A 26,299-nucleotide genomic window follows, 5' to 3' on the forward strand; every position below is an offset into this window, starting at 1 on the left:
TTTTAAGATGATTGTTAAAGAATTGTTGTTGTTTTCATTTGATTTAGTTGGTTGTGGTGGTGTTTCTTTGGGTTGACTACTTGTTGTGGATGTTGTGTGCTGCCTTCACGGCCAATCTCGATGTGCGTTCCCTGATTAAATAAAGGTAAACAACCAAACGTACGGGCGCATGTAGCCAGCAGAAGTTAGAGCTTTATTGGGAAGCTCTGCGTTGTCTGAACTAACTGGCTGGAGCTACTCAGTGATCAATGTTAACCCTACAGAGAAAGTAAGGCCCAGTCCCATTTCACCCCTCGCCCCTAACACTGAGCCTTTAGCCCTCTGTTTTGTGTTCACGTCTAGGAGTAGGGTGTTGAGATAGAGGGGTGGGGCGAAGCGTCAGGGCTACATGACCCTCCAAACTAAGAGCTAAATCTCTAATAGCATGCCAATGTCTCAGTAGCCAGCTAGCTAACTTTCCCGTTCCACCTTAAATAATCCAGCAGTTCTGACGCCTGAAGCGCCAGAATGTAACTGCTGCTCTGTTTAAGGTGGAACGGGAAAATTCTCAAGAATCTGGAGAATCTCTGAGTTCAGCTTCACATCACTGAAGAATTAGGGGGGGTGATAATAAATAACTGCCCCCCTCTTTGAAGGCGTATGACCCCTAAATGTAACTAAAGCCCAGCAGTGAGGAGCTGAACTTTTCCCTCCTCTGCTGTCACTGCAGACGGGCAGGGTCGCCTACAGAGCGGCGCTAGTAGCTGTTAATGAAGTGATGCTCTTTTATTAGAGGGGCTCATTTCAGAGGAAGATCCCAACCACTGCCCTGTAGCTCAGGAGCAAGGGGCAGCACTCGAAAACGAGGGGTAGGGGTAAAAAGGAGAAATGGGACTGGGCCTTAGGCTACCTTGAAGAGATACAGTAGCTTGGCCAGCAATGCTGACACAGCGAAATGGAGCAGAAGTTAGCAGGAAAGGGCTGTTTTACAGTGCCATCCAATCCGCTTCAGCACAGCTGGTCAAACGCATGTAGGAGTATAGCAAACGCTCAAAATGCTGAAAGTCCGAGCGCTGCTCCCGCACCGTTTGTCAGAAAGTGATTTAGAAGCTCCGTCCACACTGATTGGAATCAAGAGACACTGTTTCTAATCCCAAACGTGAAGGGTTCATTTCTCCGGCGCTGGAGCCTTCCAACCATCTGGAGTGCTACAGCCCACGCAGAAGCGCTCACATAAGCCCAGACAGGAGAGTGGAGAGAATGTGCCGTTTATTGTTGTCACAACATCACTATAATATCCTCACATTGCGTTATACGTCTGATTTCACTGTAAACTGCCACATGGCTTATAAACACACATATATCGCTGCTGTCGGAACAAAACCTAAAATATCTCCATTTTTGACATGTTTCAGTTTTTGACACAGTTTGAAAATCCCTGTTGTTCTTTACATTGTGTGTAAATTTCACGATGAGTGGACCAAAAGAAACGGCCCAAATGACTTGGAAAGACGTCTGGTTCCATTGACTTCCATTAAAAGTGAAGTAAGTTTTTTCGTTCTCCTGTAAAGTTACCGTTTTGGAGATATGAGGTTTTGTTCCGACAGCAGTGACGTGCTTTATGTTTGATTATGAAACTCACGTCATTAGAGCCAATAGAACAAGTAGATTTGTAAAGTGATGTTTTTTGCAAAATGGTCAAAGCTACAAGTCAAATGAAAACACAAAATAATTGTCATGTATTCATTCTGGGCACCCTAAAGTACAGAAATGCTGTAGTTACAGAAACGGTAGATTGTGGTGGGACTGGCAATAACAAGTTTACTCTGTGGAAGACGGCGGTTGCGGTGACGAGGCAGCAGCATTCGCGTGGTTCTCTCGTGGATCAGAATCGGGTGGAGAAGCCAGAGAGCTCCAGCTTGGAGATGTCCCTCTCATTTTTGAAAACGGCTCGGGTGATGCGGCTGCTGGGGCTTCCCTCCTTGCTCAGCCACACCTTCCTGTGGAGAGGAACATGCCCTCTGTTTTAATGCTGCTGACTCAGGGTTCTTTACAGTGGTGGTGATGGGACCCAGACGTCGCCATGACAACAACACAGATATATACCATCCAGAACCTCCAGAGAACCTACACGAGTCTTCTGAGCTTATATGGACTTTTGACATGATAAAATCTGTAACAATAGGTTTTGTTTGAGTAATTTATTGCCATATATCGTCTTGCCTGTACCGCTCTGCTCTGAATAGAGTTAAAAGTACATTATGAGCCAATAGTGCAGAGGAAAATAATTGAAATAATTCATTTTGTCTGGGGACTATTTTGCTTCACAGCACCCTTTTTGTACTCTTCTTATACTGATTAAAATAAATGGGCTAAAATACATTTAAACTGAAACTTAAATTCAAAACTCTCATAAAACAGCGTCTCAGTCATCAGGCAGTGAATTCAGAACCAGCTCATGTAGGAACTTTCTGTAGGAGCTTTTAGAGGGACGTCTGGTTCCCATCACCACCACTGGGAGCAGCTTTTAGAGGGACGTCTGGTTCCCATCACCACCACTGGGATTCTGTCATCAGTTGTGATTCTGTAAGTTTCTCTAGAGCAAAGCGTTTCACACCAAACCGCTGTGTTCAGCAAATGAATTATGTACACAATGTGATGGAATTGCCCTTTACATTAGCCTGTGTTCAGTGAGCTGGTTCCAACCCCTGTGTCACAGTGCGCGTCTATTATATACATGCATAGATAGTGTCTGTGCTCACAGCTCTCGAGCTGTCACCTCTGTGATTTACTACGTTGATGGTGATTCACTAACTAAGAGGAACAAAAGATGATTCAGTCATTTTGAGCTGCAGTCTCCTGGGCATAAACATAATACATCACTCCCCCATCCAGATCACTGAATACAGGTGTTCCAGTCTCTTCCATGGCCACAGGTGTGTAAAGCCGAGCCCCTCGGCCTGCAGACTGCTTCTACAGACATTAGTGAAAGAATGGGTCACTCTCAGGAGCTCAGTGAATTCCAGCGTGGTACCGTGATCGGACGCCACCTGGGCAGCAAGTCCAGTCCTGAAATATACAACATAATAAAAAATCCTGGTCGTGTGATGTCAGGAAGTATTTGTCCTTTCAAAATAAAAGACCCTTTTTCCACAATTAAATAAGAAAACAGATTTTATATCAGTTTCTTAATAAAATTAAGATAATTGTTGCCATATGGCAACACCGTGCAGTAAAGGGTTAATAAAAAGTTTTACATTCATGGCATTTGGCTGACGCTCTTCTCCAGAGCGACTTACGGTTTGATCATTTTTACACAGGGAGGTGAAGGTGGTGTTAGGAGTCTTGCCCAAGGACTCTTATTGGTATAGTGTAGGGTGTTTGGCCAGGTGGGCATTGAACCCCAGTCTACAGTGTAGAAGGCAGAGGTGTTACCCACTACACTAACCATAGTTTAAACAAGTCAAAAATGTCTAGCTGGCTGAAATCTAGTGAACTGAGCTATTGGTAGCCAGGTTAGTATTCTGGGGTGAAGTATGGTGTGAACCCAGTGTTTAAACTGGAACTGAGCGCTAAGCATCGCCTTAACTCTGTGCAATGTCCCAGCTGGTGGTGAGAGTCCCCGCAGAGCTGGCTTTGGCACATGCTGGAGAATAAGGTCACTGGCAGCATGTAGGTCAGTCAGGGCTGGAACAGATGATTACAGTGTGTAGATTAACGCGGCGCAGAGTAGCACAGTGTCCGCTGACCCGCCCATAACAACTGCCTTCGAGATTTCCATTGAGAGACAAGTGTAGAGCCACAAACACGCAGCAAAACAGCAGATTTAACAGCAATTCAGCAGCTTAGAGCTAAATCACACGCAACATCTGGGGCTAATCTAATCCCCTTTCATTTTCCACAAGCAAGCAGGGGATTGATGTGTCCCAATCCATGTTGCTGTTACGAAGTAAACGCGAACATGCATGATACGGCAGATTATCAACTTCATTGTGTGACCTTTTATGCTTTATCAGTTTTATCACCTCGTCCACAAGATCTAAAGCTCTGTTCCTATGGGGTTCTACATGGAGAGGCGGAGCAGGTGGCATTTTACCACAGGGCGTCTAACGTTTACGACCGCTTAGCGCACGATATCTCGGTATACAATGCAGAGGCAGGAGCGGCTACTTGATTTTCTTAACAAGAGTTCCGTGCACAATGTGTTTGGCTGCCTCCGTTAAGAAAACACGTCCAAAATCGTCCTTTCTATTAGGCTAAGCTGCCTGCGAATGCAGTCTGTCATTAGTGTGGGAATTTACAGCCAACACAGTCACATAAAATCCCATTTTTCTGTCATTTGGTGTTTTTTTAATATTCAGAGACGTCCTCTTCAGATAGGGTGATGCATATTGGCTTGATTTGGGTTGCAGAGAATACAAGCAAAGGCTTCACCAAGCACCTGCACAGATAAGACAACGCACAGAAGCTCCTTTTCCACAGGATATCACAGATTACTTACTGATGTGGCAGTTCGCAGAGGATTAACGTAACCTGGGATTATTTCTCCTCTTCAATGTGTGCTAGGTAAAAGGCACAGGGACCTTCATAGACGCAGGGGCTCTTCAAACCGCTCACTGAGAAAAGCTAGAAACACTTAAAAGATTCCAACTTTCCCATGTAGATCCCTATTGGAGCTGGATTAGTTCTACAAGAGGAGGTCGGGTAACGTACTTTGTAAGGGGTTTGACTGGCGGATTTGTAGGATAAATTATCTGAGTAATTTCCCCAAATTGCCCCAAATAGACTAGATGAAAACAACACAGCCTGGATGTTCACTTCAGTGGTAAGATTAGAATTAAACAGAACCGAACAAACAAACAAGAAAAGCATATGGCTAGCAAAGTGGACTCATTCAGCGTGCACAACAGGACAATCTCACTGCCCTGCAAACCTGCAGAGAAGAACCTGCAGAGAGGATTCTCCAGAGAGGAACCTGCAGAGAGGATTCTCCAGAGAGGAACCTGCAGAGAGGATTCTCCAGAGAGGAACCTGCAGAGAGGATTCTCCAGAGAGGAACCTGCAGAGAGGATTCTCCAGAGAGGAACCCGCAGAGTGGGACCTGCAGAGAGGATTCTCCAGAGAGGAACCTGCAGAGAGGATTCTCCAGAGAGGAAACTCCAGAGAGGAACCTCCAGAGAGGAACCTGCAGAAATGATTCACCAGAGAGGAACCTGCAGAGAGGATTCTCCAGAGAGGAACCTGCAGAGAGGATTCTCCAGAGAGGAACCTGCACAGAACCTTCATTTCTAACAGTGTACCTTTCATCTGTGTTACATGTTGCAAACATGTCCTCTAAAGTCTAGCAACTGTATTTCACATTACAGCTCTGGAGCCACTCCGTTCTACCACTCCTGGTCCTGGACTTCTACCAGTTTACTGTAGCTTGGGTCCAGTCTCAGCCTGCATAAGTGAATTAGCCCATCTGGACGTGCACCACAGCAAGAGTAATCAAATCAGCCCCAGCCTGCAATGGAAGAGGAGCTGTTTTGATGTAAGTACACGCCACATGAAGCATAAGAACACTGACCTAAAGGGAAGTGACTCCACACGATACACATCATAGATGATGTCTCACATGGATGAACCATGAGAGATGACTTTAAAAGTGACCGTTTGGTTACTCAGGAAGGTCAGTCAAGACTGGTTTGATGTCCAAGGCCTTTTTCTGGAGCTTCAATGCTAATGTGGCCAACAATTACCGAAGCTCATACCTCACCAGTTATGCCCAAATCACCGCACACTCGCCTCAAACCACGCTCAGTTAAATAATCGGGCTGCCAGAATGTTGAAGTTTCCTCCCCCTTACGTCATATGTGGTTGATCAGTGATCTGAAGTACTAGTTTAAGTGGTTTCTAAGACCGTATAACATGCTCTTATATATAAACTGAGGCAAGTGTGTAGATACAGGTAGGTGGTTTAAAACAGCAGCCTTGCTTTTTCTACATTTGAAGAGCAGCCTGAGAATGTTGTCCAAAGAGGAATCATTCTTTTATAATCATATAATAATTTATACCATATTTGCTTTTATTTTAGCATCGATGGGGCTGAATCGCCACTTTTTAATGGGAGCCTCAGTGCCAGAGGTGCCCCATCCTGGTCCTGAAGTTCTGCTACCCTGCAGAGCTCAGCTCCAGGTAATCAAGGCCTTCAGGAGCAGATGGAGAGTAGTGTCAGGTCAGGTGGATCTGAACTCCCCAGGCTGGTAGATCTCCAGGACCTGCTCTGTACTATTCAGACATAATTCACAGCAGTGTAACAGCTGCATGCGCTGGAGTTGCTGGGCATTAGAACATCAGGGAGGCACGTTGAGGGGATCGTCTGAGGGCATTAGAGAGTGAGCGGTCAGGGAGGGATTACAGTGGAGGCTGAGGGCCATCTGTGCTCGGAAGAGTTCTTCAAAACAAACCGATCTGCTCAGCTTTCTTACAGCTCTTCTCCTCTCCTCTACTCTTCTCCTTTCTTCTCTTCTCCTCTCTCCTCCTTTCATCTCTTCTTTTCATACTCTGTGCTTGTCTGCTCCTTTCCCTACTCATCTTTATTGCTTGTTGTTGTCTTCCTTTCTTCTATTTATTTCTCCTGTCTCCTCATCTCTTCTCTATAGTTCTCCACTCCCCTTTTCTGTGCTCTGCTCTGCCCTCCTCCTCTTTTCTGCTTTTCACTTCATTTCTGTTCTCCTATCTTCCTCTTATCTCTTCTGCCTTGCTCTCTTCTCTACTACTCTCTTCGTCTTTCCTCCTTCTGTTTCTCTTCTCTATTCTGCTCCTTCCTCTTTACTCCTCTTCTATTCTGTTTTTCTCTTCTCCTGTCTGCTCTTCTGCTCTTAACTTCTTTCTACGTACTTCCTTTTTCTTTCCTCGGCATATCCATCTCCCTCATGGCTCCACAAGGTACTTCAGTACTAATGGATCTGACCTGCCTTCTTTTCTCGTTCTCTCCTCCTCTTCTCCCTTCTCTTCTGTAGCCTTCTTATGTAAGCTTGTGTAAACTCAACATATTTCCTTTCCTCCCCCTTTTTAAGCTTCATCATGCTTCTGTCTTCCTCAAGCACGCTTCATAAAAGCCTCTCGCACGCCCTTATTTGCTGTTTCTCCTCCGGTCCTCCATCTATTGCTTTTTTTGGTGTCTTTGCTGTCTGATCTGGGTCACGGGGCCCCTGGGAAAGTGGCGATGCTAAAATGGGCCGACTGGGCAGGGGGTTGACTCCCTTAGTGCTGCTAGAAAGCTGAAAGAAAGACTAAAAAAGAAAGAGGAAAGAAGAGAGGAGCACGGACGATGACCTTGCCAATATTGAGCAACATCTGTTCGCCATCCTCAGGTGTTGGTGAGAAACTTTGCTCAGGATGAAGTGAGATTAAATGAGGCAAAGGGGTAAAAGGAGAATGAGGCGATTTTAATATTAATGTCAAGACACATATTGAGCCATAATTCAAGTGATACTTCACATTTTAGGTTTTTAATTTGTCTCATTAACTCAGTAAATTAAGCAAGACACACACAGTGTCCGAAGTTCTTTGGTTTTGCACTGAAAGGCTCATGAGCCGTATACTCTTTATACCAGGGGTCGCAACCCAAATGTTGAGCAGAGCCATTTTTCCTTTCAACCAAAATGAAACCACCTTGGGAGCCACATTTAATGTCCATTTACCATCTTGGCTGTAAGGATGTCTCAGTGTGTGCTGATGTGCTAGAATAGGATAGAAATATAAATGAACTTGCAGCTGCTTTTCTCACATCTGCAGCAGGAAACGTTCCTCAGGAGTAGATCAGTTTCTGTGAAACGTCTCTCAGCGTTCGACTTTTTACGAGGCTGAAGTCGCTTCTCATTCACCAGCTTCTCGTTCTAATGTTCCCGTTCCACCTTAAATGGTGCCGGAATGTAACTGCTGCACCTTTTAAGGCGGATTGGAACAATTTGAATGAGAAGCGACTTTTTAGTGTTTCAGTTTCTCACTGCAGATTAAACGTATGAGGAAACCAGCTGGACTGAATATAAACACTAATCAGTCCTTTCGTCTCCAAATGATCGATGTCCGTCTTAAATCTCTCTCTTTGCCGTTTCGTAGCTACTAGCTGGGCGAGACTGTTGTCTGTGTTGCTATGGTGACCAGCCGTCTGCGCTGATCTTAGGGGTTAAAGGGTGAATCAGCAGTTCTACATTAACTCGAGCGTTTAAGACCATTTACTGTTAAACTGTGTTGAAGGATCAGCAGAGCTTTATTTTACTGTAGAGGAGGATTATTTTATTATTACCTACTGATCTGATTCAGCTGTGGAACCACGACAGGGCAGAGCTACATGCAGCTCCCAGTGCTGCTCTATACTAATATATTCTTTAGAAATGATGCTCTAGGCTGTATAACTGAACATTAAGCTGATACTCATTACCTGCACAGTAAACTGGTTTACCTCAACATACTGTACACATCCAATTAAACACACACTGTAAACTCTTAATCTGTATTCTCTCTGTAATCTCTCCTTTAAAGGCTCTGCGTAGAACACGATCCACATGTGTTTCATATCTAAACGCTCCGTTATCTTCATCACTGCTTTCCAAACCCTCTTCGCATCATGAAAGGGTACTTTAGACTGATGTGCTGTAGATATTTCTGTGTAGAACCTTTTAAAGCACCCAAAAAGGACTCTACGCTTGTTTCACTGTCAGCCTTGTGACGATGGAAGAACCATTTTTGGTGCTGTGGAGAATTTTTTTTTTCATGCTTTTCATTTACAGCACACTCTCCATCAATCTGAAGAACAGTTTCCCTTCCCAGAACCCTTTAATCATGCAGGTGGTTCTTTGAGTTCCTTGAAGAACCATAATTTTTAGGCATGCATCATACCAAAGAACCCTTTTCTACTCAGCATGTTCTCCATCAGTCTGAAGAACCATTTCACCATGCAAAACAAAGCATTTAAGCATGAAATAGTTGTGAATAGAACCATTCCCTTTACTAAAGAACCCTCGAAGAACCGTCTTTAAGAATGTAGTTCTAGTCCAAAAGTAAATAGCTGATTGTCTGCCTTTGCACTGCATGTAAAAATATATTGCGATAAACACATGAAGCTGAAGGATGGTGGGCTGGAACGACGAGGCAGGATGGGCTGATTTTTGCCAGTGACCTCGCCATCGGGCATCAGGGTCAGGCTAGGATGATTGCATTAGGGGGGGGTTAATTGCATTATCGTTACTCGGGAGGGTATCAGCCAGAATGTGTGCTGCGCGCTAAGCTACACAGAGTGCTGGGTAGGAAACAGACTAGAGCAAAAAAACACTAAACATCCACAGAAAGTTCCGGAAAAAACGGTCACAGGACAACACTTCAAAGCTAACGACGAAGACGGCTACAGACCCTGATCTGCCTAAAGTGATTGGACTTATGCGGCTAGTCATGATGCTGGAAATGTTACGGGATAGTCTTAAGCCTTAACCGCCAACAAAAACTGCTCTCCTAGTGTCTTAGTGGTCAGACTTCAGCACAATAAGATTCAAAGACCCTTATTAGTCCCACAGCCTGGAAATTTCACCTCCACATTTAACCCAACCGTGCAGTGAAACACCACATACACACTAGTGAACACACACACACTAGGGGGCAGTGAGCACACTTGCCCAGAGCGGTGGGCAGCCCAATCCGCAGCAGTTGGGGGTTAGGTGTCTTGCTCAAGGACACCTCAGTCATGCGCTGTCGGCTCTGGGGATCGAACAGGCGACCTTCCGGCCACAGAGCCAGTTCCCTAACCTCCAGCTCACGACTGCCCCTTGAAAAATAATGAGTGTATTTATATTATATTTAAATTGATGTTAAATAATGTGAGAAAGAACACTTTCACAGCTGATTTACAGTGTTATCGGGTAAACCCTGAAGACTGTAATCTTATTGGCGGATATGGAAAACCAGCCATAACCATTGTTAAACTCTAATGAACTTCCTTGGGTTCGGTCATAAAAATGTTATTTTCAGAAAGAAACAGCACAGCATCATGGTCTTTGTGTGGAGACCAATCCCGTCCATGCTGCACTAAGGCTGCTGTAAAAAGGTGTAAATGGGGGAAACATCTGGGCCTGTTTTCCTTACAGCGCTCTCCGTGAGCTCCTGCTCACTGACGGGATCACAAGCCCAGACGTTCAAACCTGCTCAAACACTGTAATTCATTTTTAGAGTGGCACAATCGTCCGCACGCTTCTGGGGGCCACCCTCTGTACGACGGGGAGTCATTTAATGCAGACAGGTTCCCCCGTGAAACGGTTCCGATGTCTTTACAGTGGTGGTGATGGGATAGTTTTATGATATAGTTCTCTAAACTCTCATAAAACAGTGTCTCAGTCATCAGGCAGTGAATTCAGAACCAGTTCATGTAGGAACTTTCTGTAGGAGCTTTTAGAGGGACGTCTGGTTCCCATCACCACCACTGTGAACAGTTCTGAGGCTGTATGTTTATCTAGAACCGCTCTGAACGGATCTGTTTAGAACTTAATTACATAAAATGAGAACACTTTTAAAATTTCAGCTTGGCTAATTAATCAAGAATCTTTTGGTTTATTAATTAAATAATAATAATAATAATAATAATCATAAAAAAACTATTTTAAACAAAACAATAGTTTAATCACTTTATACCTTATCTATAGTGAGTAAGTCTAGAGGATCCCTGGAGTCCACACGGTCCTAAAACTGAGAGTGCATTTCCACCTAGTGTTTGATCAAGGAACTGCACATTTTTTTCCAATTCAAATAATTTTATTTCTCATGATTTGTATTTGCAACCATTTTCCTTTACATTTTCTTACTTATTATTTTGCGTATTTATTTATTTATTCTTTCATTTGTTTATTCGTTCATTTATTAAACAAGTTTTACAAGAAACAACTCCTTATCCTGCCTGTAGCTCAGGGCTGCGGGGCAGGAACCCGTGTAGTGCGGAGTGCTGCACTGCAGTAACGGCAGCCATGACCACAGCAGCTCTGACACGCAAGGTCACACGGGCGAGGGTTTCGTTCATTTTAGGGTCCATCAGCGTCCACAACTCTCCTTTCCATGGTCCTCCACCTTCACGAAGGCCTTGCATGTGGAAGTCACCTCCACGTTTTCAAAGCTCTCGACAGTTTTCTCCACCCTGTTCTTTCCTGCCTTCCATTTCAAGTTTCAAGTTTATTTGTCATCACAACATGTCAGGATGTTTATGCATTGAAATGCTTGTGGTGAGGCTCAGATAATCACTCTACAGACAGTAAGTAAGTAACTAATTTAAATATATTAAATATACACAAGGCATAGAGACAGTATACATTTTAAAGTGACTTGAGTGGCTGTGTGTTGTTGTTCTTTAAAGGGGCTTAGTGTTGAGGTGTTACTGTCCATAGCAGAGATAATAATAATAATAATAATAATAATAATAATAATAATGCTGACAGAGTGAAGTGGTAGTTCGGGACGGACCCATAGCTTCACAGCTGGTTCAGAAGCCTGACAGCCTGTGGGTAGAACCTGTTCATTAGCCGGGTTGTTCCAGCCTGGATGCTGCGGGATCTCCGGCCTGATGGCAGGATGGTGAACAGGCCGTGTGCTGGGTGACCGGCTGGCTAGGCTCACCACACTAGCTCACCACTCCTCTAAGGGCCTTGCGGTTGTAGGTGGTGCGGCTGCTGTACCAGATGTTTCTGTCTTTCACGCTCTATCTCCCTGTCCTTCATCTGAATCCAAATCTTACTGGATATGTTTTACTATGCAGCACTGAAGCTCTGCGTCATCTTCATTGTGTTCTTTCTCCAGCACTTGAAATCCCCGTCATCAGTTTGTGTTTTTAAAAATTATTCCTTGAATAGTCCACACGACAGCTAACCAGCACAGAAACAGCAGATACAGAAAACACCTGCAACTACAGGAACACTGACAAACCAGTCGCAGCACAACGGAGGTGTTTCCAGAGGAAGGACCCTCGGAGAGTGTCAGGGAGCCACTCAGACTTTTTAAACTTGTATTTGAGCAGATTACTGACATCGCTGTATCGTGACGGGAATTAGCTGCAGAGTAGAACTGTGACGGTTAAACTAGTAACACCAGAGAACTACAACACCACTGCTGTGACATGTCAGACAGCAAACTAGCCAGCCAGGTTAACCGTGAGCTGGTCCGAGGGTCTGATCTACTTCTGGCAGGGTTGTTCCATCATAGATGTTCCACCCCGTCGAGCCCTTTGAGTCTTTCAGAAACATTTCCATGAACTAAAATCCCGTGACAACTTTAGCGGTGGCATGATATGATTGGCTTACAACATGCAAAGTCTGATATGATTGGCTGAACTGGTGTTACCCTTCTCCTCAATGCTGATCAGCAGGATTGCCATCTCCTCCTTTGTTAAGTTAGTAAATCTCTGGTAGCACAGTCGAGGCAGCGCTGATTTAGAGCAGCAGTGCCACCAATAGCTCTTTGCATTTGTATGTGTGATGTACTCACATCTCATGGACCTGCTGACGGGGTCCCTGCACCTGCCCCACCACTGTCCCCCTGTTGGTGTTCTTCACCCAACCAACCAAACCAAGGGTGAGTCCTTCTCTCTCTGTGTACTGAGAGGGACGAGAGAGACAAACAGACAGACAAACAGAGAGATCCTCAGAGAGAATATAGTAACAAATGTTTTCATTAGTGTATAATCACCTGCAAGTACGACTCATGTTTCGTTAGCTTATAACGAGCCTTTCATATCAGCACAGGAAGTGGCTTTCTTCCAACAGAGGTCGCTATGTTGTGCCGTTGTGTTTCTACAGTAGTCCAGAACGGACAAACCAAACGCTGACTCTAGAGAGCGCCTTTCGTTTTTTTCATGCTGAAGGGCCAGCTTGAATTTGATGGCGCTGTCGCTCTGGGTAGGAAGACGTAGAATGAAGAAGAATCGGTGGGTTCTGCCGGCGCTGGTTGACCATTTTGTGTTGTGAGAGGTTTAAGAACTCAAATTTTGACAAATGGAGTATCAGACTTATCATTCAGTGCAAGAAAAACAAGGAGGAATGAATCCTCATCATCAAAAAAGTGAAAAACATTATTTTATAAAATGAAATCGCGACATGCGACGACAGAAAACCTGACGGCCACCATGTGTTCTACTACACACTTGGAAAGGGGGGGGGTGAGGGAGGGGGATTCAGTTGGTTACAGTCTGCAGACTCACCGCTAGATGCCCCTAAATCTTACACATTGTGCCTTTAAACTGTTGAAACTGTTGAGATGTATATGTTCAGACTGATCAGCGGTGGTGATGGGAACCAGGCGTCGCCATGACCACAACACAAATATAGACATTTTATTTACTGTCCAGAACCTCCAGAGAACCTACACTTGAATGTGTATATGTAAGTTTGAAGGGGAAATAGTGATGAATCTAAAAAAGTTTTCTTTGGGTAATATTTTGTCTGCATGCATCTTTATAAATGTGTTTTAATCTAAAAGCTTATCACAAAACTACTGTAAAGTGTCAATGTCTGGCTGCTTTCAGAGGTGTTAAATCCTATGGACATCTGGTTCCTATCACCTCCACTGTGACTAAGTTTCTCTAGAACAGAGCGTTTCACACCAAACAACTGTAAATGACTCTGTTTAAATTCTAACGGTTAATTGTTAAAAATTTTGAAAAATCAGTGGAATTCCCGTCACAATTATTGTTTACAGAGTACAGGAGGCTACTGTCCTGAGTATGGGGTCCACAGCTAATCTAACACGCCTCTCTGTAATATGTTAGTGCTCGCAGGCCACAGCACTGCAGAATTCAGTACTTCTTTAAACAGATGATTCTAGGGGTGGGGGAAAAAAATCGATACAGCTTATTATTGCAATATTTTGCGGCCCAATACTGTATCGATACACAGCTGCAAAGTATCAGTATTTTACTACAGAAATCGCAAATACAAATTCAGCTTTTTGGTACGAGAACAATAAAATCATTCGCGTTTTTGGTCCACTAGATGGTGCTAAGTGTCTTTCTGGTGATGATCGGCAGAAGAAGTTGGCCAAAACAAAGCTGGCAGGATTGGACCATCACTGGACACACTCAGCTTAACAAAGCTGCCTTCCGATTCTGACCCAGCTTAGAAAAGAACTCAGTCCGTCAGCTGCTTCATGGGAAAGACCTCACAGTTCTCAGCATATCGCAAAATTGTGGCTGAAGTATCGTGATGCTGAAGTATCGTGGGGGTCTTTGTTGATTCCCACCCCTACCTGATTCGGCTTAATACTAAGCAGGGCCTTCAGGAGTTGGGTTCACGGCAGTTCACTTACCTCTGCTGTTCGCAACCCAGAAGCCAGGGTGACGTACCTGATCTAGGCTACCTGGTAGGTTAGGATTAAAATAAACCTGTTTAGTTGTTACAGCAGTGCTGAGGTCAACTCTTACTTTCCATGTCCATGTTGGGTCAACAGCTCTAAGTCATCTCCAAGTTAAGTCCAAAGCCCTTGAAGGCGAATTCCAGTGATTCTTCAGAACTTCTACATATTTCAGTTGTTTAGATAAAGTCATTCAGAGTGGTTTGGTGTAAAATGGTGCATTGAAACAGACTGATTGGTGGCAGAGTGGTGGTGATGGGCACCAGGAGTTGTGATGCCAACAACACAAATATAGCTGATTTATTTACAACCCAAACACCCAAACAACCAGTGAACCTTCTTCTTTGTTAATGCAATGTTGATGATAGGAAAATAGGGCTAAATCTGAGCCTGTTTACTACAACCCCAATTCCAAAAAAAGTTGGGAAGCTGTGTAAAATGTGAATAAATATAAATAAAAACAGAATGAAATGATCTGCAAACCTCATAAACCCACGTCTTATTTAATAATAGAACTTAGAACACATATCAGATGTTGGAAGTGAGACATTTTACCGTTTTAAAAATTGGTTTCAGGCCAAAATCGTATTTCTAAACTATCATAGAACAATGTCTCGGGTATCAGGCGACATATTCATAACAAACTGCATTCATTTTCTGTAAACTTTTACAGGTGGATGTCACCCCCACCCCCACCCCCACCAGTGTAAACAGGGCTCAGTGCGTTTGTCTAGAATGGGGGAGACCACACAAATGGAACAAATTCTACTTTCACTGTCCACTTTATCAGCTCCACTGACCGTATAGCTGCACTCTGTAGTTCTACAGTTACAGACTGTAGTCCATCTGTTTCTCTGATACTCTGTTACCCTGTTCTTCAGTGGTCAGGACCCCCATGGACCCTCACAGAGCAGGTACTGTTTGGGTGGTGGGTCATTCTCAGCACTGCAGTAACACTGACAGGGCGGTGGTGTGTTAATGTGTGTTGCGCTGGTGCGAGTGGATCAGACACAGCAGCGCTGCTGGAGTTTTTAAACCCCTCAGTGTCGCTGCTGGACTGAGAATAGTCCACCAACCAAAAATATCCAGCCAACAGCGTCTTGTGGGCAGCGTCCTGTGGGCAGCGTCCTGGGGGCAGCGTCCTGGGGGCAGCGTCCTGGGGGCAGCGTCCTGGGGGCAGCGTCCTGGGGGCAGCGTCCTGTGACCACTGATGAAGGACTAGAGGATGACCAACACAAACTGTGCAGCAGCAGATGAGCTGTCGTCTCTGACTTTACATCTACAAGGTGGACCAACGAGGTAGGAGTGTCTAATAGAGTGGACAGTGAGTGGACACAGTGTTTAAAAACTCCAGCAGCACTGCTGTGTCTGATCCACTCGCACCAGCACAACAGACATTTACGTACCACCACCCAAACAGTACCTGCTGTGTGAGGGTCCATGGGGGTCCTGACCACTGAAGAACAGGGTAACAGAGTATCAGAGAAACAGATGGACTACAGTCTGTAACTGTAGAACTACAGAGTGCAGCTATACGGTCAGTGGAGCTGATAAAGTGGACAGTGAGCGTAGAAACGAGGAGGTGGTCAGAATGTTATGGCTGATTGGTGTGTGTGTGTCATAAAGAACATAAAACAAGGCGTACTTACCATACGAAAACAGACCCCTGCACCAAAGAGAGAAAGCATGTCAGTATATTTACCATGTAATGAAAAACTGAAGAGCCACATGTAAAATAACTACATCAGTCAGTGATGCACTTCATAGATCTGTGTACATTAATGCATGTCTGAGTCTCATATATCACTTCTCGACAAGTAATGTCTTGGCTTTACGCAGGGGTGCAACTACATACTTTCTGAGGTGGATGCAAACATTATCGCCCCCCCCCCCAAAACCCCGCCCCTTAACTTAAAGTGACTGAAAAAAATTAAAATCAAATATTTAAGCAGGCAAGCTAAAATAAGGAACTTTATAAACAGAATACAAATTAAATGGTAAGAGCAAAAAACAAGCAATGAGGATTTAATTAAGAAGAAATAAAATAATTCAGAATAAACTGATAAGTGGACAGGCTAAAATGTAACGCAATAAAATAGAGATTAATAATTAGAATAATAAAATATAAGCACAAAGAAAGAGGGTTAAAACACCAAGTTTATATAAAAAAGTAAATTATGGAAATAAAATAAACAGTAAAACAGAAGACAGAATAAATAAAAGTATGGAATAAAATAAATAAAAGGGTAAAACAGAAAATTAAATAAATAAAAGGACGAAATAAATAAAAATGTAAAGGAAAACTCAACTAAAACAGTTACAGTCTGAATGAGGCTGGAAACTAAGAGTTTAAGCTGATTTAGTGGCACCAGCGAGCTGAGCTTCAGACCAGGCCGCCACGGTTAGCATATTAGCTAGAGTGTTGACTAGCTAGGTTAGCTAGCTAAACAGGCTGCTATAAAGAGCTGTGGCTCGACTAATGTCACTCGGTTTGAAGTTAAACCGAGAAAATAACCAGTTCAGGGTTAATCAGGTCGTAGCTGGAGAACCCAGTTTAGCTTTAGCGTTAGCTCGCTGCCTCACTGCTGTCATTCTTCTGGCTGGCTGGGTAATATTAACATGGCTAGCCTTAGCTAGCACAGTAACATACATCTCAAACTGAAGAGGCGATCTTTTCTGATGGTGTGACTCTATTCCCGGTGAAGTTCGGGATCTCAGGGGAAACTATGGAAGGTTTGGTTATTAGATTCCTTTATTTCTGAATAAGTGCGTTTGGGAACCCAGCAGTGAGGCAGCTTTGCTAGAACCCAGTGGTCCAGCGCTACTTTCGGACCCTACAGGCTCGTTTTGGTGACGTAGGTGAATAAAGCGTATAAACTGACCAACCTGCTGTCTTTCAACCACTTTGAGAAGCTTTTCTTCATCCCTACATCTTTTTCTCTCTCCCTCTTCCGTTCCCTATGGGCCGCGTTCTCAAGCGCCTGTGTTTGGGAGCAGATGACAGGAGGGCAGGGGACGGAGTGGATGGGCGCCTGATTAGTGCTGTGCTGGTTTTTGATGTGTATTATCAGACTTGAACAAACAGCTCTTACAGAAAATGCAGACTAGAAATAATGTTCCGGCGTCGTTTCGGCGCCCCTCTAGTGCGGCCCCCCTCTAGTGCAGCGCCCCTCTAGTGCAGCGCCCATATGCGCCGCATACGCTGCACACCCCCTTTTTGCGCCACTGGCTTTACGTTTGATCTGCTAGATGACGTACATTCATATTTTCAGGTAAAGTGGCGCAAGGTTTAAAAAAAGCCGCAGCATGAAGTTTGAGTTTGATTTCAGTGTGGAGGGCAAAAATATTATATCACAATACCGCAGTGTTTTTTATGATACACAGTTATACCATTTAAAATGTTTTCAGAGGTTTAGTAAAGTGAAACAAACAAAATAGAGCCTGCAGTGCCACATATTATAATAATAATAATAATAATAATAATAATAATAAGTTATGATTGTGATTATTATTATTATTAAAAACTTATAACTACAATGACTTTTGTTCAGTGTTTGCAAACGGCACCAAACGTTTTTAAATGTAATTTTAATTACATTTAATTGGGCTTAATTACGCTCACTATGTAATGAAACCTGCAGTTGGTCACCGAGTGTGTTTAGATGCCCTTAATAATCAGATCATGATCAGAATTCTTCATTTTCTTGATGATGTAGGTTCATATTTTCAGGTGACGTTTAAAAAAAGCCACGGGATGAAGTTTGAGTTTTACGTCAAATGAGTTTTGAGTTTTGAGCCACGATATGCTCAGAAAAGCGTGACATAATTCATCACAATAACAATAAAGCAACATCGTATCGCCCAGTACTTCTTCAGAGCTTCCTGTGTCATAAGACAACCATACAGACACGATAGCTCAGCCAAAAATCTAATGTACTCGTTTTCTTCCTCACCCCAAATGTAGCTGATCAGTCAAGCCATGTTGGGCGACCAACGTTTACTTCATTAGTGAACCAGTCAGCTGAATCATCACACACTTCCCTCAAACTGCTCCGAGTTATGGACGGAAAGTACTTTTCTCAGCTGCAAACAGCACCAACCGCCGTGAGGCCTGTTCGAGATAAAGCAGCGAGGTCCGAGGCAGGTGCCTGATGATTTAGGCACGTGCTAACTGGTGCACATAAGCTTCACCTGCTTCTTAGCAGCATAAGCCATGTGGCTCCAGTGCAAAACTGAAGAACTTGGGACACCAGTCATGCCTCGCCTGATCAGCTACATTAGGACAAGAGGAAAACTGTAAAACTTGGTTTGCCTTCTACCTGCTGTCTCTTAATATAGCAAAGGCCCTGCACCCTCCACAGCGCTGTTCTTATGTAATACAGTGCAAGGTTACAAACAAGCATTGCTGGTTCTGCAGCCATCATTGGGCCTGAAGTCTACAAAGTGCTGGCCAGTAAAAGGAATAAGACACGTACCCTGAACATGTCCATATATCTCGAAATCCACAGAGCACAGGTTGCTGCCACTTGAGCCAGTGTCCCCGGACATGATCAGCAGTGCCAAGCTGTGCGGCTAAAGCTTTGGGGGTCTTTCGGTGACTGGGTCAGGTTACTTCTGGAGTTGGACTTGACCGGCAGTGAAAGATTTAAAGAGAAAGCTGCGCCGTTAAAAGACGCATCAGACACTAGAACCCCGAGGAAGAGGAAACATGTTTACTACATTGTGAGACACTAACAGAAAACATTGTAACCTGCGGTCATTTTTCAACGTGTTACTTGATTTGTATGAGGTCCCAGTGTCCCAGTGAGGTGCCTGACTGCAGCAGAGCAGCGTGAGTGAGGCCAGATTAGCAGCCTGTGGGCGTGTGAATCTCAACCGATGATCCTTTAAAATGACTAATGGTTTATTTTCTGGACGGAATTTCAGCAACTGGAAGTAGAGTAAAGCACGAATCCCTGATCAGACCCTAACCCTAGACAGACACACAGACACAGAGATAGATAGACAGACAAATACATAGATAGACAAAGAAATAGATAGATAGACGGACAGACAGACTGTCTGGTGATGTTGGTGATGAAGAGTGACAGTGTAGAACTGCGCCATCTGCTGGTGATGAAGAGGGACAGTGTAGAACTGCGCCATCTGCTGGTGATGAGGAGGGACAGTGTAGAACTGCGCCATCTGCTGGCGATGAGGAGGAACAGTGTAGAACTGCGCCATCTGCTGGTGATGAAGAGGGACAGTGTAGAACTGCGCCATTTGCTGGTGATGAGGAGGGACAGTGTAGAACTGCGCCACCTGCTGGTGACCCTCAATGTAGTTTAAAATCACCAGAGAAGATTTCAGGTCACCAGGACTTTCAGTAACACATTATTTTGTCTTTAACTTCCTCATTAAAATATTTATCAGATATTCGAGTCAAAAATTTTATAATCTTTAGAAAATTCTATAGAAACAACTGTAATCTTTAGAATCTGGCCCGACTTCACTGTTGCTGCATTACAGTTATGCCAGAATTGGCCGAAACACAAGGCAAAGCTGTAATCAGCATTACAGCATCTGGCCCTGTTCTGGCCTGAATGCCCAACATCTGCCCCTTAAATGACCGTCACTCATGTGTGGAAGCCACGATCAGCCCAGAACGGTCTACCATCAGGGATATTAAGCAGAAGAGTTTGCTGATTAATGTAACTGTGCTGCTGCTGCTTCATTGGAAATGTGACCGTGACGTCATTTACACAGCAGGACTTTGTGTCTGTTTTGAGAAAACGCTCCTAAAAGTTGTCCAGCTGTCTTTTTCAGGCAGTTTATGATTTGGTTGTTTGCTTGATCGTTTTATTCCCGTAGAACGTTTCTGATGCTCTTTTAGATATTTCACATTTAGATCTCCATTATTCATTTACTGTTACTGACCATTCTTATCCATTATTCTTGCTCTCTGTTCTGCTTGTTGTGTCCTGATGTTCACCTGATTAATGTTGTTATGATTTTTTTATGTGAATGACAGTTTCTGAATATTTATAATCTTGGAGTAAATGATAGAATTGCTAGTAGTAACGTTTTACCATCACAGTTGTTTTGACGTTGTCCAGCTGCTGAGTGAGTGGGGCGAGTAAACTGTGTAGTAACTGATGAAATGTTGTAGACACGTTTAACTGCTTTGACTTTCTTTGACAGCTCTTATCATGTTAACACTGTGATGCTTTCAGGAAACTGGGTCTGGATTTTGGCCTCTGGATCGTCATTCCATGCTGAAAGGTTCCTGGTTGTTGGTCTGAGATGAGTCTGAAAGATCCGTCTGAAGCGTCATTCAGGTGGATTTTCTGCAGCACAAATAACCTTCCCAGAATGCAAGGCACCAAGAATCTCATGGACTTCATCTTCCACATGGCTTTTGCATATATTTGCATATTAATGAGCAAGTAGCCAATCAGAGAAGTCAATGACATAAAAATTAAAATGAGACTTTATAAGGCTTGTGATGTGAACGGTGTTCTCGATGACGGTGAAGACGAGAAAAATCACTAAAAATCAGATGTTTCTACCACGATTGAGAAGCTTAGTCCCACAGAGTAAATAGCAGCATCGTAACAGGGATCAGGTTCTGCAAAATGCTTGTCAGAAATGGTTTGTGTTGTCACTTGGTCCTGCAGGCCTGGTCTGTTGGTAACTCTGGGGCTAGAGGGGCACGGCCACCCTGTCCAACAGCCAGGCGTTCCCCCGACGGCCGCAGGGGAGCCGTAGCCGTGCCCAAGAGCCAGGTGTTCCCCCGACGGGCCGAGAGGAGCAGTAGCCGTGCCCACGAGCCAGGCGCTCCCCCGACGGCCGCAGGGGAGCCGAGGCCACGAGCCAGGCGTTCCCCAGACGGCCGGAGAGGAGCCCTAGCGTTGGCCACGTCCACCAGCCAGGCATTTCCCCGATGGCCGGAGGAAAGGTAGATTAAATTTGGACTGATGCATTTGCGCCGCTCGCCATTGCATAGGAGGTGGTTCCTCAGTCCTGCCGAGATTAGGAAGGATTTGAGGCAAACCATCACAACGGAAAGAAGGCACTCAGCAGCCCAAATTTACAGTGGGTTGCAAAAGTATTCAGCCCCCTTGAACTTTTCAACCTTTTGCCACATTTCAGGCTTCAAACATAAAGATATGAAATTGACATTTTTTGTGAAGAGTCAACAACAAGTGGGACACAATCGTGAAGTGGAACGAAATTTGTTGGATATTTTAAACTTTTTTTAGAAATAAAAAACTGAAAAGTGGGGCGTGCAATATTATTCAGCCCCCTTGCTTTAATACTTTGTAGCGCCACCTTTTGCTGTGATTACAGCTGCAAGTGGCTTGGGGTACGTCTCTGTCAGTCTTGCACATCGAGAGACTGAAATTTTTGCCCATTCTTCCTTGCAAAACAGCTCGAGCTCAGTGAAGTTGGATGGAGAGCGTTTGTGAACAGCAGTTTTCAGCTCTTTCCACAGATTCTCGATTGGATTCAGGTCTGGACTCTGACTTGGCCATTCTAACACCTGGATACGTTTATTTGTGAACCATTCCATTGTAGATGTTGCTTTATGTTTTGGATCATTGTCTTGTTGGAAGATAAATCTCCGTCCCAGTCTCAGGTCTTTTGCAGACTCCAACAGGTTTTCTTCCAGAATGGTCCTGTATTTGGCTCCATCCATCTTCCCATCAATATTAACCATCTTCCCTGTCCCTGCTGAAGAAAAGCAGGCCCAAACCATGATGCTGCCACCACCATGTTTGACAGTGGGGATGGTGTGTTCAGGGTGATGAGCTGTATTGCTTTTACGCCAAACATAAGTTCGATTTTGGTTTCATCTGACCAGAGCACCTTCTTCCACATGTTTGGTGTGTCTCCCAGGTGGCTTGTGGCAAACATTAAATGAGACTTTTTATGGATATCTTTGAGAAATGGCTTTTTCTTGCCACTCTTCCATAAAGCCCAGATTTGTGCAGTGTACCACTGATCGTTGTCCTATGGACAAAGTCTCCCACCTCAGCTGTAGATCTCTGCAGTTCATCCAGAGTGATCATGGGCCTCTTGGCTGCATCTATGATCAGTCTTCTCCTTGTTTGAGATGAAAGTTTAGAGGGACGGCCGGGTCTTGGTAGATTTGCAGTGGTCTGATGCTCCTTCCATTTCAATATGATCGCTTGCACAGTGCTCCTTGAGATGTTTAAAGCTTGGGAAATCTTTTTCTATCCAAATCCGGCTTTAAACCTCTCCACAACAGTATCTCGGACCTGCCTGGTGTGTTCCTTGGTCTTCATGATGCTCTCTGCGCTTTAAACAGAACTCTGAGACTATCACAGAGCAGGTGCATTTATACGGAGACTTGATTACACACAGGTGGATTCTATTTATCATCATCAGTCATTTAGGTCAACATTGGATCATTCAGAGATCCTCACTGAACTTCTGGAGTGAGTTTGCTGCACTGAAAGTAAAGGGGCCGAATAATATTGCACGCCCCACTTTTCAGTTTTTTATTTCTAAAAAAAGTTTAAAATATCCAATAAATTTCGTTCCACTTCACAATTGTGTCCCACTTGTTGTTGATTCTTCACAAAAAATTACAATTTCATATCTTTATGTTTGAAGCCTGAAATGTGGCAAAAGGTTGAAAAGTTCAAGGGGGCTGAATACTTTTGCAACCCACTGTATATAAAAAAAAAAAGCGCCCTGAACAATAACTACTTCAAGACTAGTTGGTAAATTCAGGGTAACTTTAACTGTCTTCCACACCTGGGAATATGCAAATTTCCTGAGCTACCATAAAGAAGAAGCCTGGAGCTCCAAGCTAAGATGGACCAACAAAGCTGTTGAGTCTCTGTTTGATACTGTGGTTAAAAATTTCCAAGTGGTAGTAATTTTTGCAATATCTTGTGCTTGTGGCTGCTTGAGTAATGCTTTTTGTATTTTTGAGAAACGCTTGTTCGGTTACAGGTATCGTTATTTCTTTTCGTCACATTACAAAAGCCAAGTCTCTTCTCATAAACAGCAGCAGTTTCAGGACTAGTTCTCAAGTTGGTGGTAACCTCTAGTTGTTTCTTGACAAGGTAATTCTGTTTATTTATGAGTCCCCATGAATAAAAATCCTCAACCACTGAACCAAGATTGACCAACCAAGCAGAGAGTTTGGGTTGGAGCTGTTTTTATTCAGAGCACAGTCTATAACAGTCATAGAGATTAAACTCCAGATCATTTTACAGATGTGTGTTTGCTGTTTAACAGTTTTTAAGTGTTTTAGTACCAGGCTTCACATTGATGGTGAACACTTCTGAGGCACTATAGTGTCTGTAATCTAGAGGTTCCTTCCATTTTGCACTGTAATAGAAGATCCTTACCCAAAGCACACAGATGAAAGTCTTCACAGGGTTTTTTAAGTAAACCATATGAACAGGCACAACGCAGTTTCAAGCCGCTGTCTTATTTTAAGGCCGTCAGCGTTTTTTGACTGTCCTTCAATAGTGCGGTAAGAGCCGACACAGATGCGTCTGATTCAGCCAGTCAGGCACTTCAGAAGAAGCTGATCAGCTGGAGTGGTTGTCTCCAAATACATCACTGGTAAACAGCAGAGGGCACCCAAGAGCAGGTCCTCAGAGAACAGGGGTAAATAAAGCTAAACTACTGAAATAAAAAGTTTCTAATCATTTTCACAGAACTTCATTAAAAAAAACAACAAACAAGACTCACCTGCATGTTTTTGTTTCTACAGCAAACAGACGCTACCATCACTGATACTGAGCAATGATTCATTAGCATTACTGCTACTGAGTGTTTGCTGTTTCCCTGAATGTTTCAGAACTGGTCTTCACCTTGATGTAAACCTTTGGCCATTGTTCTGATAATTCTACCACAGCTGTTTACAGTGTAAAACAACTTTCATACAAAATGTAACTCTTCCTAAAACAGGCACGTGAAAAGTGTGGTGTTGTTACAAGTGTTTATTGTAAGGCTAAAAGCGTTCAGTCTTCACTTTTACGGTAAGTCCTCCAGAACTGGAACCGCCTTTTGGAACCATCGATTCCTTAAATCATCCTGGCACCAGCTGTTCCCAAACGTAGGTAGAGGCACAACCTGGGAATCTTAAAGACAAATGTCCAAAAAAAAGCACTGCTCTGTTTGGCCTGTGGCTCGCTGGTATAAATGATATGTCTACAGTCAGAAGGTGGTGGGTTCAAATCCCCCTTCAGACCTCACGCCTGCATGTCTTTATCAGTAAAGACGGCAAAATCAAAGACAAATGTTTAAAAAAAACAGCCTGTGAGAGCCGGCGGCTCACTGGTAGACGCCCCGACACCGACATCAGGAGGCTATCGCAAGAGGTGGCGATGCAGAAATCATGGTAAAAAGAGTGGACTTAACCTGAAAACTACTAAACTAAAAACTACTAAACTAAAAACTTGCAGGTTGTTTGTTTGCTTCTCTTGTCTTCTCTCTTCCAGCCTCATGCCACACCAGACTTGAACCCACAACCTGCCACGCCCGAGGCAGAGGCTTTTCCCAGTAAGCCACTGAGCTTCACACACAGCAGCCTTTTCTGGGGGTTTGTCTTGAAGATTCCAAGACACGCAAAAAAAAAATTCCCATCTGTGCTCCTGAACATGCATCTTCTCATAACTCAGCGGATGAAGGCCAGAACGTGGTTTGAGAAACGTGCGCGAGAGCGAGCGAGAGAGCGAGCGAGAGAGAGGGAGCCAAAGAGAGCGAGAGCGAGCGAGAGCCAAAGAGAGCGAGAGCGAGGGAGCCAAAGAGAGCGAGAGAGAGGGAGCCAAAGAGAGCGAGAGCGAGCGAGAGAGAGAGAGAGAGGGAGCCAAAGAGAGCGAGAGCGAGCCAAAGAGAGCGAGAGCGAGCGAGAGCCAAAGAGAGCCAGAGAGAGGGAGCCAAAGAGAGCGAGCGAGAGAGAGCGCGAGAGCCAAAGAGAGCGAGAGAGAGAGAGCCAAAGAGAGCGAGAGAGCGAGAGAGAGAGAGAGAGAGAGAGAGAGAGAGCGCGAGAGCCGAGGACCGTAAGAACACCATTATTTGTGGAAACGTCGCTGTTTTACTCCTTTTCTTCTTCCATCACTTGGTTCGTAAAAGCGGCTGGTCAAACCTCGGACCGTTCTGCTCCACATGTTGCAGGTTAATTAAAGTGTGACCATCCCAAAAACAGTCCTACGGTGAAGTGGGCAGAGCCCAGACAGGCACGCGCCCCCTCCGGTCAGCTACTAATGGACCAAAGCCACTTCAGGCTTGTTAAGGAGGAACGTCAGATGTTGCGTCACTGGCTGAACTTTGAGGAGGAGGAATTTTAAGATAAGCAGACGGGCGTAATGAAAAGCCATCAGGCCAGAATTACAGGAAAACGGCCAACACGCAGGTGACAGGGATAAAGAGGGGCGGAGCCAGAAAGTCCCAAGGAGATCCAGGCCTTCCAGAAATCATCAACCAGCTACTCAGTGCCAGTCTGCTCCCAACCATCGCTGTACACACTTCCCTAAAGAGGGTTCTGCTATTGTTATGACGTCGAGCTTTAACAATAGTGGAACCCTTTTTGTTGCAGTTTACAACCTTTTTCAAAAAGGTTCTATACAGAACCAACGTCAGCATTCTTCATTAATCTGAAGAACCCTGTTACGATGCAAAGAACCCTTTAATCAAATTTAATGCAAATTGTTCGAGTGTTCATAGCTCTACATAGAACCCTTTTCATATCTAAAAGAACCTTTGAAGAACCATTTTTTAAAAAGTGTGCAAGTAATCAAATCTCGGCTCATCTGTCAACTTAACCTTCCCGATTTAAGTGCCCAACGTCTTCAATTACATTTTCACCCCTTGGGTTCTTATTACACAATCCGGTAGTCGCCCGGTATCTGGCACTGACCAGTCATCCCACCACGGACCTTAATCTCAAAACCCGACAACAGCTCTGAAGAAAAGCCAAACCACCAAGGAAGCA

The 26,299-nt window shown here is 44.2% G+C and overlaps 1 protein-coding gene across 1 annotated transcript; it reads right to left on the minus strand.

Moving 5' to 3' along the window:
- Positions 1 to 1,695: 1,695 nt before the first annotated feature.
- LOC108412153 (acylphosphatase-2-like) lies at positions 1,696 to 18,962 on the minus strand. Its single transcript, XM_017684070.2, has 4 exons — positions 18,816 to 18,962; positions 15,990 to 16,006; positions 12,481 to 12,590; positions 1,696 to 1,979 (listed from the first exon to the last, which is right to left on the minus strand). Exons 1-4 carry the CDS (start codon positions 18,886 to 18,888, stop codon positions 1,865 to 1,867), a joined length of 315 nt encoding a protein of 104 aa, XP_017539559.1. The 5' UTR covers positions 18,889 to 18,962; the 3' UTR covers positions 1,696 to 1,864.
- Positions 18,963 to 26,299: the final 7,337 nt, after the last annotated feature.

This window comes from Pygocentrus nattereri, chromosome 22 (assembly GCF_015220715.1).
Source record: "Pygocentrus nattereri isolate fPygNat1 chromosome 22, fPygNat1.pri, whole genome shotgun sequence".
Lineage (NCBI taxonomy): Eukaryota > Metazoa > Chordata > Actinopteri > Characiformes > Serrasalmidae > Pygocentrus > Pygocentrus nattereri.

Coding starts and splice junctions, on each gene's coding strand:
- LOC108412153 (XM_017684070.2), bottom strand. CDS start 18,888: ATGTCCGGGGACACTGGCTCAAGTGGCAGCAACCTGTGCTCTGTGGAT. Junction 1,980..12,480: donor CGTCAGCAGGTCCATGAGAT/GTGAGTACATCA, acceptor TCCTCTCCACAG/GAAGGTGTGGCTGAGCAAGG.